This window comes from Dendrobium catenatum, unplaced genomic scaffold (assembly GCF_001605985.2).
Source record: "Dendrobium catenatum unplaced genomic scaffold, ASM160598v2 fragScaff_scaffold_490, whole genome shotgun sequence".
NCBI classification, from domain to species: Eukaryota; Viridiplantae; Streptophyta; class Magnoliopsida; order Asparagales; family Orchidaceae; genus Dendrobium; species Dendrobium catenatum.
In genome coordinates, this window is record NW_021318952.1 from 58537 (window position 1) to 71356 (window position 12820).

The 12820-nt window shown below is 37.8% G+C and overlaps 1 protein-coding gene across 1 annotated transcript in view; it reads left to right on the forward strand.

Annotated features, from left to right (window-relative positions):
- The window catches only part of LOC110092449 (uncharacterized isomerase BH0283), a gene marked incomplete at its 3' end in the record, with an annotated part of 65165 nt that overhangs the window by 43292 nt on the left and 9053 nt on the right, over positions 1-12820 (forward strand). The window contains 2 exon segments of the mRNA XM_028694476.1: positions 10335-10646; positions 11019-11180. Coding sequence (XP_028550309.1) covers positions 10335-10646; positions 11019-11180 — 474 coding nt within the window.

A 12820-nucleotide genomic window follows, 5' to 3' on the forward strand; every position in this document is an offset into this window, starting at 1 on the left:
CACAATCAAGGGCTGTTGACCTCTGTTATAATATATATATATATACGAAATACCTGTTTAAGTCCCCGAAATCCTGCTCATATATCTCGTCTCGTCGAATGAATCCCGTAAAATCTGCCCGAAATCCCGCCGAATCGCTGTGCATTCGGCGCCGTCCCGGGATTCCTGTTTGCAGAGCCTCGATCGCCTCCCTTCCTTTTGCGTCTATAAGAGGGAGACGAGCTCAAGCCTTCGGGGACACCTACGCCTCCTCTCTTCCACGATCGCAAGCAGCTCCCTCCTCTTCCTCTCCGACCTCCCACAAGGCCGCCGACTGCCCTCTATCTCGAACCCCTCTCCCACCTCCGGTCCTCCTGTCCAGAGAGAGAGAGGAGAGCATTTTCCTAGCCTTACCCAAGCCATTCTCCCCTCCTTCGACACCCCCTTCCGATCGGATCGGAAGTTACACATTTTTGATCGGAAGGGGGTATAATAAAAATAATTACATTTAATTAAAATTTATTAGGATTAAATATTTAATTATATTTAATTATTATTAATAATTATTAATTATAATTTATTGAAATTAATTATAATTAATTACCTTTAATTATAAATAATTATTTATTAATCATAATCAGTTATAGTAAATAAATAAATAAATAATCCATCTCCCTCTCTTACCTCGATGTTTGTATCGGGCCGAAAAATCGCCCCAAGCACGCCTTTGGTGCACGTGGTGGGATGGGACCCCGGTGCGACACCTACAACGAGGTAGGCGAGTGATCCCTCGATCCACGTGCCAACACCGACAACCCTGCGAAGGTACAAATTCTTCTAAACTCAAAACTCTGCTTCAATGTTCGTGGCAAACCGGAAAATTGCCCCAAGCACACCTTTAGTGTGCGTGGTGGGATGGGACCCTGGTGCGGCAACTACGGCGAGGCTTGGTCGCTCATAAGTACCTCCGAGCAGGGAGAAATCAAAATTGCTTTTCAAATAAAAATGCTTTTTTAAAAAAACCCCATGCACGCCTTTGTTGGCGTGATGGGAGAAAAACAAAAAATACCGCCGCGGTGTCTCACAAACACCAACTGTGCACATCTTTGTTGACGTGGCGGGTAGGCGGCCTCTTGGTTTTTCCCCTAAACAGGAAAGACGTCGGGAGGCTGTTGAAAATTTGTCTGAAATAACAACAAGAACTTGAATAATTGATAAAGGCTTGCAAACTTAAGTAATTTAAAAAGAATTCACTTGAATTGAACAAGACAATGAGACTTGAGCCAAGTGTATAGGGATTTGAAGACATTGAACTTGAGCCATGCAACATCAAGTGGATTGAACTTAAACTCATTTTTGAGAACTATGACTTGGACATTATTTGGACTATAAAATGAACTAAATCTTAATCCAAGTGAATGCGCAAAATACTTAAGCCAATTTTGACCAAAAGAAAAATCTCTTGAATTGTCACAAAATGGCTTGAACTTTAAGTGAATTTGAACAAAGAACTCACACTTGAGCTTGCAAATGAATACATATAAAATTTGTAAACCAAGAGATTTTGCAAGTGTCATTGACTTAATGATAAGGATGATTTCATTTGATTCTCAATATAACCTTCATGCAAATGACGATGATTGGATTGTAGCATTCATCCTAATCCATGCAAATTGTAGATGATAATTTTGATCAAATATTAATAAAGTATTTGTAGTGGAAATTAATGAATGAAGGAAGGACATCCATTAAAATCCCAAATAGAAATGAATTGTTGGTTCACTCATAAGCAACATTACAAGCTCTCAAAGATATTACAAGGGCCATTGTGTTCATTCCTGCAGTCAACAACACTTCAATGGCAGTCAAATAAATCGCCTTCTTACAGGTAGAAATGTATAACACAACGAATGCAAGTGTCCATAATCTACCGTGGAAGGCTCCTATGCATTCAATATACAGCCCACAAACAAGTGCAAATATAATAAAACCACCTGAGATTGATTAAATGGTGGATATGATGCAGAAACAACAAATCTTCTACAAACATTTCTAGGATGTCGTAGTGAATACAACGGGTTCCTACAAATGCATACAAACTGCTTGTGGATAACAACAATGTGTATATTGTAAGTACAACTAACCACTGTGGGTACAAGTACAGATATCACCTATTAATAATGGTGATTAAGGTTTTCAAGTACGTCGGGTACAAGGGCAACTCGGCCTACGAAAGAAGACACCTCCTGGCTGAATTGAAGAGATGTTTGAACAAATTAGAACAAAACTTTCTGGTGTTCCAAAGTTTCTTTCTGGTCTCATCCTTAGGAAGAAAAAAGTTCTGGTGTCTACAAACGCCAGAAGTAACAACTCTACTACACTAAAGACCCCGAAAGAGAGTCTTTGCAAGACAGTGACCATAAATTTCAAGAAAGACCTCCCTGGTGAACGAGAAAGATGAGTCAACATCAAGATGAGGAGATGTCTCCTAACATCAAGACCATATCGCCATCGGATCCGCGACATTCTTGGAAGCGGACAGAAGACGTTTCATGAATATTCCAAAATACCCCCGCATAAGTTCAACATAGTTTGTATAAACATAGGTACACTAAAATGGGTAAATGTAATCATACAACCCGCATGGGCCCCGGCGAACGTGTTATTGGTACACACGTGACGTCTAGGGATGCTGCGTGGGTCAACGAGTGTTCAAGTTCGAACCCGATCCTTCTATATGGGTCAATAGAAGTCGATAGGGTTTGAACAATTAAACAAGTATACGATGATGACGATCGATATATTTATTTTAATACATTCATATTAGGCCTTCAAGGTCTATAACAATATGAATTCACTAATAAAAACACAAAATCTATAAGAAACCCGATCCTCGATCAACAGCTCAGCCGAGTCGACAAGGTTCAATCCAAAAATAAAAAATGAACCCAAACACCCCGATAATGGCTGTGTTGAATTTTATTTCAACCGGTGGGGTCCATTCTAAAAAATTTCAAATGCCTCCCAAAAGTACATTCCTAACATCCAAAAAAACCCAAAAAAATCTCAAAATCCCAAAAATATTTAAAATTAAAATCCAATCACGAAACACTTAAAGCAAAATCCATCCACCCTCCGCAACTGTTTGCCGAGGTGGATAAATTAAAATTTACTTCAGCTCACAAAGAGTTAATGCCTAGTCGAAAATATCACTAGGATCCATTCTCAAACAATCTCCTGCCAGTAAGGACGTGGAATGTGTCCTCTAACCGGCGGTTTCGCAGCCAAATGGCACCGAAGGATAAACGGTTATGACCCGGGGCCCTCTGAACCGAGTGGTTTTGCCTCCAAATGGCACCACAAAATACCGGTTATGACCAGCGCCATTATATTCCTTATTGGCATTAAATCCTTGAAATATGAATCAATAGGATATGATTGACAGGGCACAAAGCCCTCTATTAGCTAAGGTGGATTCAAATTTGTCCCCTTAGACAAACATTCACCACAGGTCTACAAGGTCCCCTAAGACGAAGCAACCCATGACTGCTGATAAGGATCCTTCTGTCAGGTTGGGTCGACTACCTTCTCTGACTAAGTAGACTAGGGACCACGATGGCCTGGGACGATGGAACCATGGGATCTTGATCGGGTCTATCATCCATTCCCCCACCATCCGCTTTAAGTGAAAGATGGTGAAATTTATATTTTAAATATCAAATCTTCAAACTTCCAATCTTCAATACCCAAATTCATGCTGCTACTATATGCCAGATAACACGTATATCTACGTATCTGATTGATGACTAGCCTTAATCGAAAGTTCCTTCTCATTATCGGGAGGGATAATTAACTATAGGGGCTTGCGCCTATAGGAAACCAGAACTCAGATCATAAAGTGCTCGCAAAATGAGGGCAAAATCTCTGGGTAGTGTCTTATTTACAAACCCATCTGCCTTCCAAAATTTATCTCGGAACTTAGTCCGTTAAAGCTCCCTCGCTCGAATAAAAGCACACAATACAATCGCGCGGTGGGGAGGCTGGGGCCGAATTTTCGGAGCCCACAGATTTCGAGCTGACTCGATTCAAATTTGAGCCAGCTTGAAATTGGGTTGATTCGAGCGAAGCCAATGCAAAATCGAATTAATTTGATCCATGAGTCGATTATGAGCTAGCTTATATATGTTAAAGTTTGTTTTGAGATCAAATTGGATTAGCTTGAAATTAGATCATTCTCATTTCTAATTATAGGAATAGAATGACATTAATTGCAAAGCATAGAAAAATTAATTAAGGAATAATAACACGGTCGACCAACTTAGATCCACAGATCTTAGTGACCTTCCTTTTTAATGCTAATGCTTTGGAATTCATGAATTGCTGAGGCTGAAATCATTGAATGAGGTTTCTAAATTTGCTAATTGCTGAGGCCGCAGTCTCCAAAACATAGAATTCCAACAAGATGTATTACAAATTCACATTTATTTGAGCTCTATTTCTTACGAATAGTTATATGCAACAAGTAATTTTGTGTGTTAATTGTTTTGCTTCGTTATTGCATGCTTATTTCTTCATCTTTTGGAAGTTAGGTTGAATAAACCTTCATTAGAAAGTCCATAAGCTTTGCCTATATTATATTTTTTTGTATTAAATATCATTTTGAAGGATTAGATATTCTTAGTGAAAACTTTTACCTTTGCACTACAACATATGGGATTTCTGATTTTGTTACTGTATATTCATGACTAGATATCTAAAGGTTGTGATTGACTTCTACCTATTGGTTAAAGGAATTATCTCATATTTACTTATTTTTTTGGGCATTTTTCTCATACAAACAGTGTCCTTGGAAGAAAAAAGAACTTGGGGAAGTTTGGCTTTGGGTGGATGTTGGCTCCGAAAATTCGGCCCTAACCTCCGCCCGTTGTGCTTTTTCCTTCGGGGGAGTTTTAACGGAATTAAGTTTCGGGGTAAATTTTGGAAGGCAAATAGATTTGTAGATAAGCCACTACCTAGAGATTTCGCCCTCATTTTGCGAGGACTTTATGATCTGAGTTCTGGTTTCCTGTAGGCGCAAGCCCCTATGGTTAATTACCCCTCCCGATAATGAGAGAGAACTTTTGATTAAGGCTATTCATCGATCAGATATGTTATATCTGTAGATACATAGTATCATGCATATAGTAGCAGCATGGGTTTGGGAATTGGAATGATGTTTGAAAATTCAATATTTAAAATTTAAAATTTAAAATTTCACCATCTTGCAGTTAAAGCAGGTGGTGGGGGAATGAATGATGGACCCGATCAAGATCCAATAGTTCCGTCGTTCCGTCATTCCGGACCATCATGGTCCATGGTCTATTTAATCAGAGGAGGTAGTCGGCCCAACCTGACAGAAGGATCCTTGCCGGCAACCATGGGTTGCTTCGTCCAAGGGTACCTTGTAGACCTGGTGTGAATATTTGTCTAAGGGGACAATTTTGAATCCACCTTAGCTAACAGATGGCTTTGTGCCCTATCGATCATATCATATTGACTCATATCTCAAGGATTTGATGTCACTAAGGAACGTATTGGCTGTGGCTATAATCGCTATATTGTGGTGCCATTTGATGGCAAAACTACTAGATTCAGAGGGCTTTGGCTCATAATCGTTTATCTTGCGGTGCCATTTGGCGGCAAAACAGCCGGTTAGAGGACACATACCACGTCCTTATTAGCAGGAGATTATTTAAGAACGGATTCTAGTGATATTTTTCGATTAGACATTAGCTCTATGTGAGATGAAGTTATATTCAAATTTGTTCACATTGGCAAACTATTGTAGAGGGTGAATGTATTTTACTTTGAGTGATTGATGGATTAAATTTCAATTTTAAATATCTTTAGATTAGATGATTTCTAGAATTTTGGATCTTCGTGGGTATTTGGGTGGAGCTTTGAATGTTGAAGTCATCCTTTTAGTTGAGATATACATTCAACATGGCCATCATCGGGGTGAATAAGATCATTATATTTTATTAATTGGACATTTTCAACTCTATTAGTTTGCCGACAAAGGATTAGATTCGTCATAGGATTTATGCCTTTATTAATGAATTCTCATTAATATAGGCCTTGAAGGCCTAATATGAATGTATTAAGACAAATATACCGGTCACCGCAACCATATATTTGTTTGATGGTTCGACTCATATTGATCCGCATAGAATGATCGGGTTCAAACTTGAATTCACTTATTGACCTGCGCAGCATCTCTAGATGTAATGTGTGTACCCATAACATGCTCGTTGTGGCCCATGCGGGTCGTGATTGTATTTACCCCTTTAGTATATCTATTTGTATACATATTATGGTGCATGTGCGGGGGCATTTTTGAAATATCAACGGATCTTCTACAGTAACTAGTAGAGGCTCGTGCTTGGCATAGGCCTTCTGTATTTGCCTGTTTTGTACAGGTAGACTGTCGTGCACTACTTTTTGCTTTCTGCAGGTATATTGTAGTGCACTAACGAATATCCTGCTTTATGTTTATAGATGCTTGTATTTATTCTAGATTCTTGATCTTTGTTGGTAGTTGTCATGTAGCATGTGTACCAAATGTACTGCATTCACCATTAGATATTCAATGCATGCTTGCCGCCATGTTGTTGGATTCGCTGTAGTTATTATGTATTTTGCTTGTCTTCGAGACATTGGGTGTATGACGGGTCTCCTACAAAGGCCCATAGATATTTACATTTTTTTTGCCAATTACTCCGCTCTTGCATGGAGGGATATGCATATTTGTTCCCATTGGGTGGTCGTTGCTTGTAGGAGTATTACATATTATCTTGCAAATCCACATTTGAAGATAGGTTCTTTGTTGTCTTTGAAAGCAATAAAAAGGGCAATACTCTTGTTTGTATGATTGATACATGCATCAATCATCCTTGTCATTATATGGATTGCATGATATTCATTTGGATGCATATCGCTGTCGTTCATGCATACTCATATGTATCCCACAGTTGTTTGTAAGGGATTGTCATTTTTCTTCGGTAGCTAGTTGATGTTGACTATAGGGATATCGCAACATTGATTGCATCTCTTTCAGTATTCATAAAAACTACTACACATGTTTGCAAGATAGTGGACGTCAATCAAAGGGACTTCCATACAACTTGTGTGGACCTTGTGTATTGAACTGTCATCATATTCTAAACATCATGAAAACTTTTATTACTTATGGGCAGCTTTATGTTATCTACTGTTATCACTTGCAGGAGTATGTTGTATTTATTACACCAAAGTAACATCAGCTGTGTACGAGCTTCTACGTCTTATTCATGAACACACTATGATATTCATTATATTCATACTGTTTCCCATTAGTCTTTGTAAGTGAGTGTTGACTGTTGGATGAACTGCACTCATTACTAGTTTCATCATACATTTGGCCCCCATTGCTTATAGGTTTCAATGCATTTGATTGCATTTTGATCTTGTGTTCATAACAAATGGGCATTGTTGTTTGCATGTAGATGAGCCATATTGAGTGTTACAGTCCTCTATTATCATATGAAGATGACTTAAATCTTGCATGATGAATTTGCTTGATGATATTTGCATTCCAATTTAAGTGATAATTCTTTATGTTCGTTGAAAATCTTGTATTGTTAACTATAAGCATGCTATCGCATTCTCCATTTTCTCCTTGTTGATGATTGCTTGCAATCGAATGACGATTGAATTCTCACTCATATGATTTTTGTGCCCAATCATTCGAATTGATTTTCAATCTATATAAGGAAACAAAACACTCACTTGCATGTTAATTATGCATGAAAACTTCTTGCCACTAGTTCCACATTTGCATGTGAATCACTTTTTCTTTTTTGGAATATTACCCACCACAACTCTTTCATTTATTCATTAATACTCACCACTTCATTTATTCATTGATGTTGCTCACAACCTTTAGTCAACTTTCATTCAAGTGAATTAGATTGTAACTTAGCATTTTGTATATTCATTTTAGTGTGTGATTATTAACTTAAAGCCCAATTCACCGTTAGGCAAATTCATTTCAAGTTAAACTTGATTCCTTATGCTCAATTGTTTGAATTCAAGTTCAAGTCATTTATTATTTGCATTCAAGTGAAGTTCATTTGAGTTCATTGCAGATTCGAGTTCAAGTTCAATGTCAATGTTCTTATCCTTGTCCAAGCTTGAGTCCAAGTAAAGCTTATTTAATGTTCAATTCATGTTCAATTCCAAGTCCTGTTTATTTGATATTCAAATCAAGTCCCAATTCTTGTCCTCTGTAGTCAATTTTGCAAGTCCAAGTTCGTATTCAATTTTATTTTACTTAGGTTCAAGTATTTTATAGACATTTTGTGTCCAAATACAAGTCCAAGTCCTTGTATCCTCTGTCCAAATTTCGGCAACCTCCCGACATCTCCTATGTTCAGGGGAAAAACCAAGAGGCAGCCTTCCCCTTCACACTATATGAGCGCTTCAGGTAGATGTCGAGGGACATTGTGGCTGTACTTTCTTCAATTTCCGTTACGCTACATGAGCGTTTAAGGGTCTTTGAGTACATGTTGATAAGAGCAGTGATTTTCTCACGTATGGGTACTTAGTTTTCGTTTCTCTCACGCTACATGAGCACTCCGGGGATTACCCATCTCGTCGCAAGCGTCATGCCAGTTTCCCTCCTCCCGTGCTACGTGAGCGCGTAGGGATGTTTGCAGACTCGTCGCTAGCGTCGAAAGTAGGATTTTTAGGTTAGAAACTTATACCTTCACATAGATGGACCAGCGGTGGAGTTGACATGCTAGGGAAACACTTACATATCGACAACCAATTACAATCAAGAGTAATTAATTACAATTATCTATAATTATTAATAACTAATTATGAATAATCATAAATAATTATTAATCAAGAGTAAAAGTAAGCAAATATAATTAATTAAAATTAATCATAATTAGTAATTAATTATAATTAATTAATATTTAAATATAAATAATCATTTGTAATTATTAATTAAGATTAAAATTAAAGTTAATTAAAATTAATCATAATTAGTAATTATTTATAATTATTTATAATTAGTTAACAATAATTAATTATGAATAATAGTAAATAATTATTAATTAAGATTAAAAGTAATTAAACTTAATTAATTAAAATTAATCATAATTGTTTATAATTAATAATAATTGATTTTGAATAATTATGAATTAAAATTAAAAATAATTAATTAAACTACTAGTTAATTAAAATTATTCATTATTAATAACACTATTATAAATAATCATATTTAATCAAACCTTTTTAATCGTAAATCTTTAATTTACTAATCTTGTAGTTCGACGGGTTTACTGGATTTGGCCGAAGAAGCGCATGAATGGGAGAAATTTACCTTCACAGCAAGCGGGTTTTCACTGTTGCTTCTGCTCAAAATGTCGTCTCCTGATCCAACAAAAGATGAATGTCGTCGAGGGAGGTGAAGGAGTCGGATTGGCTAGGGCTTCGAACGGGTAGGTGGAATGCTCCCTCTCTCTCTCTCTCTCTCTTTTTGTGCGAGAGGTCGACACAGGCATGGGTCAGCTATGGAGGTCGGAAGTCAGGAAGTTCGGCGGGTTTGCAAAGATCGGGAGGAGAAGAAGGGAAGTTAGGTTGAGCTAGATTGTTGCTTTGGATTAGAAGCATGGAGGAGATGATAACGGAGGTTGGTAAGCAGGAGTTCGGTCGCTGGTTTGGGTCTCGAGTGGAATTGGGGCTGCTGGGGGTTGGAGCTTTCGCAAGATGTGGGAGAAGAAGCGGAGAAAAATAAAAGGAGAGCCCCTCGGCTCTCAATTTATTGACGAAGGTAAAGGCGGGGTAGAGGTGAGCTATGCACGCGAGGATATGACCATTCGGCATCAATTTGCACAGGTAATGAGTACTGTAGCGATGGCCGACGCGACTCGAGCAGGTATTCGGCAGAGAGCAGGGATGGGCGCGGGATTTGCGTATAGGTAATGATTAATTCTCATTTTTTATTGTTTTAGTTTTTTTTTTTTTTAGTTTTTTTTTTTTTTTTGTATTATATTTCATAGGTCAACAGTGGGTGGTGTTTGGTACAAACCCGGATCTGTTGCATACCCTTTCTTATGATAAAAATCCTATTTGTCACAGTAGTTTTATGAACTTGAACGTTGGAATTTTTTGACGTTGGATTGCCATAATTAAATATGATGAACCGTAATAATTCTCATGTATTCAGTGGTCATACCACGTAACAACATCAAATACTGGATCTGTTGTACCATGAGCTTTTATGTGAACTTCTTACTTGACAATTTTTTAATCATGGTTTTTTGCAGGTTGACCTTTGTGGGCATGCAACATTGGCCTCAGCACATTTCCTTCTCACATCTGGGATAACTGAAGCTCATACGCTTGAGTTTTTAACAAGGTCTGGAATTCTGAAAGCCACAAAATTGGATTTACTAAAAGAAAATAATTTGTCGAGGCCTTGTAACGATGGAGGTGAAAGCTTCTTAATAGAGTTAAATTTTCCTCTGATTGAAGCAATAAACGTGAACTCTGCAGAAATACCATCAATCCCAAATACTTTAAATGGCTTGTCCATTGTGAATATTCAGAAAGGCAACGAGGATGGTGGTGATATCATTGTACACACACAATTCTTTGATTTCTTCATTTTGCTTTGGATTGGTTTGCATAAAATTCAATTTGTTTTTGCAGTCAGTTAAGGAGATTTCACTTCTATTTGGATGTGTATTTATATTAGAGATACTTAACTATCATGATTGGTCTATCTTTCAAATGAAAAGTTGTCCATTTCTTTAAGTAAAAAATACTACAAGTTCCAAATCAAGCAAATTGCTATGGGGATATTCATGTTAACATTCATTTAGATTTAAGCCATGTGTATAAAACAAAAACCATCTAATTTCTTCGTAAATTTTTTGCCCCATTGTTATGGTTATTTTGGCTTAAGTAGATATTGTTTCAGCCCACACTGAGATTGTACACTTTTGTAGGTTGAACTTTCTTCCGGGGAGGATGTTACTAATTTAAAACCGAACTTTGATGAGCTATGTAAATGTGCTGGAAGGGGTGTTATTGTAACTGCTCCTGCTCCTCCTGGATCTGATTTTGACTTCTTCTCACGTTTCTTCTGCCCAAAGTTTGGAATTAATGAGGTATTGCAATCCAATACTCGGAATAATAAGTTATTGTTGTTAATAAGCTACACTGTTGCTTTTCAATAATTTCCCATTTCATTAACTCATACTGAAACTCATCCTCCTCATCATGCTATTAGCAACAACTATATTCTCGTAATTCATTCTTCACTTCATGATTTGCTTTTTGTATTTAATTTTATTGGATTTAAAGAATCTGCTGTTATTTTCAGTTTGAGTAAAAACTTTTTTGCCTATTTTTCCCTATAACTTTTGAGACATATCTCTGGAGAAATGTTCTCTTTTACACAAAAGAATAAAATCTCTAAAGAGCAGAACTACTGCTAGTATGTTTTTTCTTTTCTTGATTAAATTTATGTGCTTCACATTATCCTTGGCCATTTTTTTATAGGGGCTATTTGATTTCATGAAAATGAAGTACAAAGTATTCTAAATACAGGGTTTTTTAGAATCTGTTTGAATTCATGATTTGCTTTTTGTATTTAATTTGATTGGATTTAAAGAATCTGCTGTTATTTTCAGTTTGAGTAAAAACTTTTTTGCCTATTTGTCCCTATAACTTTTGAGACATCTCTGGAGAAATGTTCTCTTTTACACAAAATAATAAAATCTCTAAAGAGCAGAACTACTGCTAGTATGTTTTTTCTTTTTGATTAAATTTATGTGCTTCACATTATCCTTCATTTTTTTATAGGGGCTATTTGATTTCATGAAAATGAAGTACAAAGTATTCTAAATACAGGGGTTTTAGAATTTGTTTAATAATGAAAATTCAATGTTGAGTAAAATTTTCATTATTTCCAACTTCACTGTATAGATTATTTTTGATGTATTAAAACCAACCATTAAAAAAGCGGACGAGGCGTCCGCATTGAGTCGCGCCTCAATTCGAGGCGGAAGTCATGCGTATCGGGGCTTACGCCTCGAACCATCCAGCGAAGCCTACGATTTTTTCGCATGAGGCGTACGCACTATAGCGTAATGCCTCGAGGCAGTATGAGGAGGCACCGCCTCGAAATTTTTTCTTCGGTATATATATAAATACGACGCAACCGATTCGTGTTCGTGTATTCGTGTATAGGATTAGGGCTTCCTGTGAGAGTTGAAAGGCGAACTAGAAGCAAAGCCGTGAGGAAAGAGACGAAGCTGTGAGGGAAGGAGACGAAGCCGTGAGTGTAGGAGATGAAGTCGGAAGGAGAGGACGCAGGGAAAGAAACGAAGCCGAAGTTGTGAGTGCAGGAAACGTTTAGGCATCTGTTAGGTCGGAAGAGCAGGTATGCGGTGTTGTGGCCTTGACTTTGACGTGCAGTAACGAAAGCCTGAATAACTCCTGATTCGGCTTTCTTTCATTCGTCCGCTCAGTACATGCTCGGTACTGCTAGGTACATGCTCGGTACCGAGCTAGTACCACTCGGTACCGAGCAAGTACATGCTCGGTACATAGCGGTACATGCTCGGTACCGAGCAAGTACACGCTCGGTACCGAGCAAGTACACCCTCGGTACCGAGCAAGTACACCCTCGGTACCGAGCAAGTACACGCTCGGTACCGAGCAAGTACACGCTCGGTACCGAGCAAGTACACGCTCGGTACCGAGCAAGTACACGCTCGGTACTGAGCAAGTACACGCTCGGTAC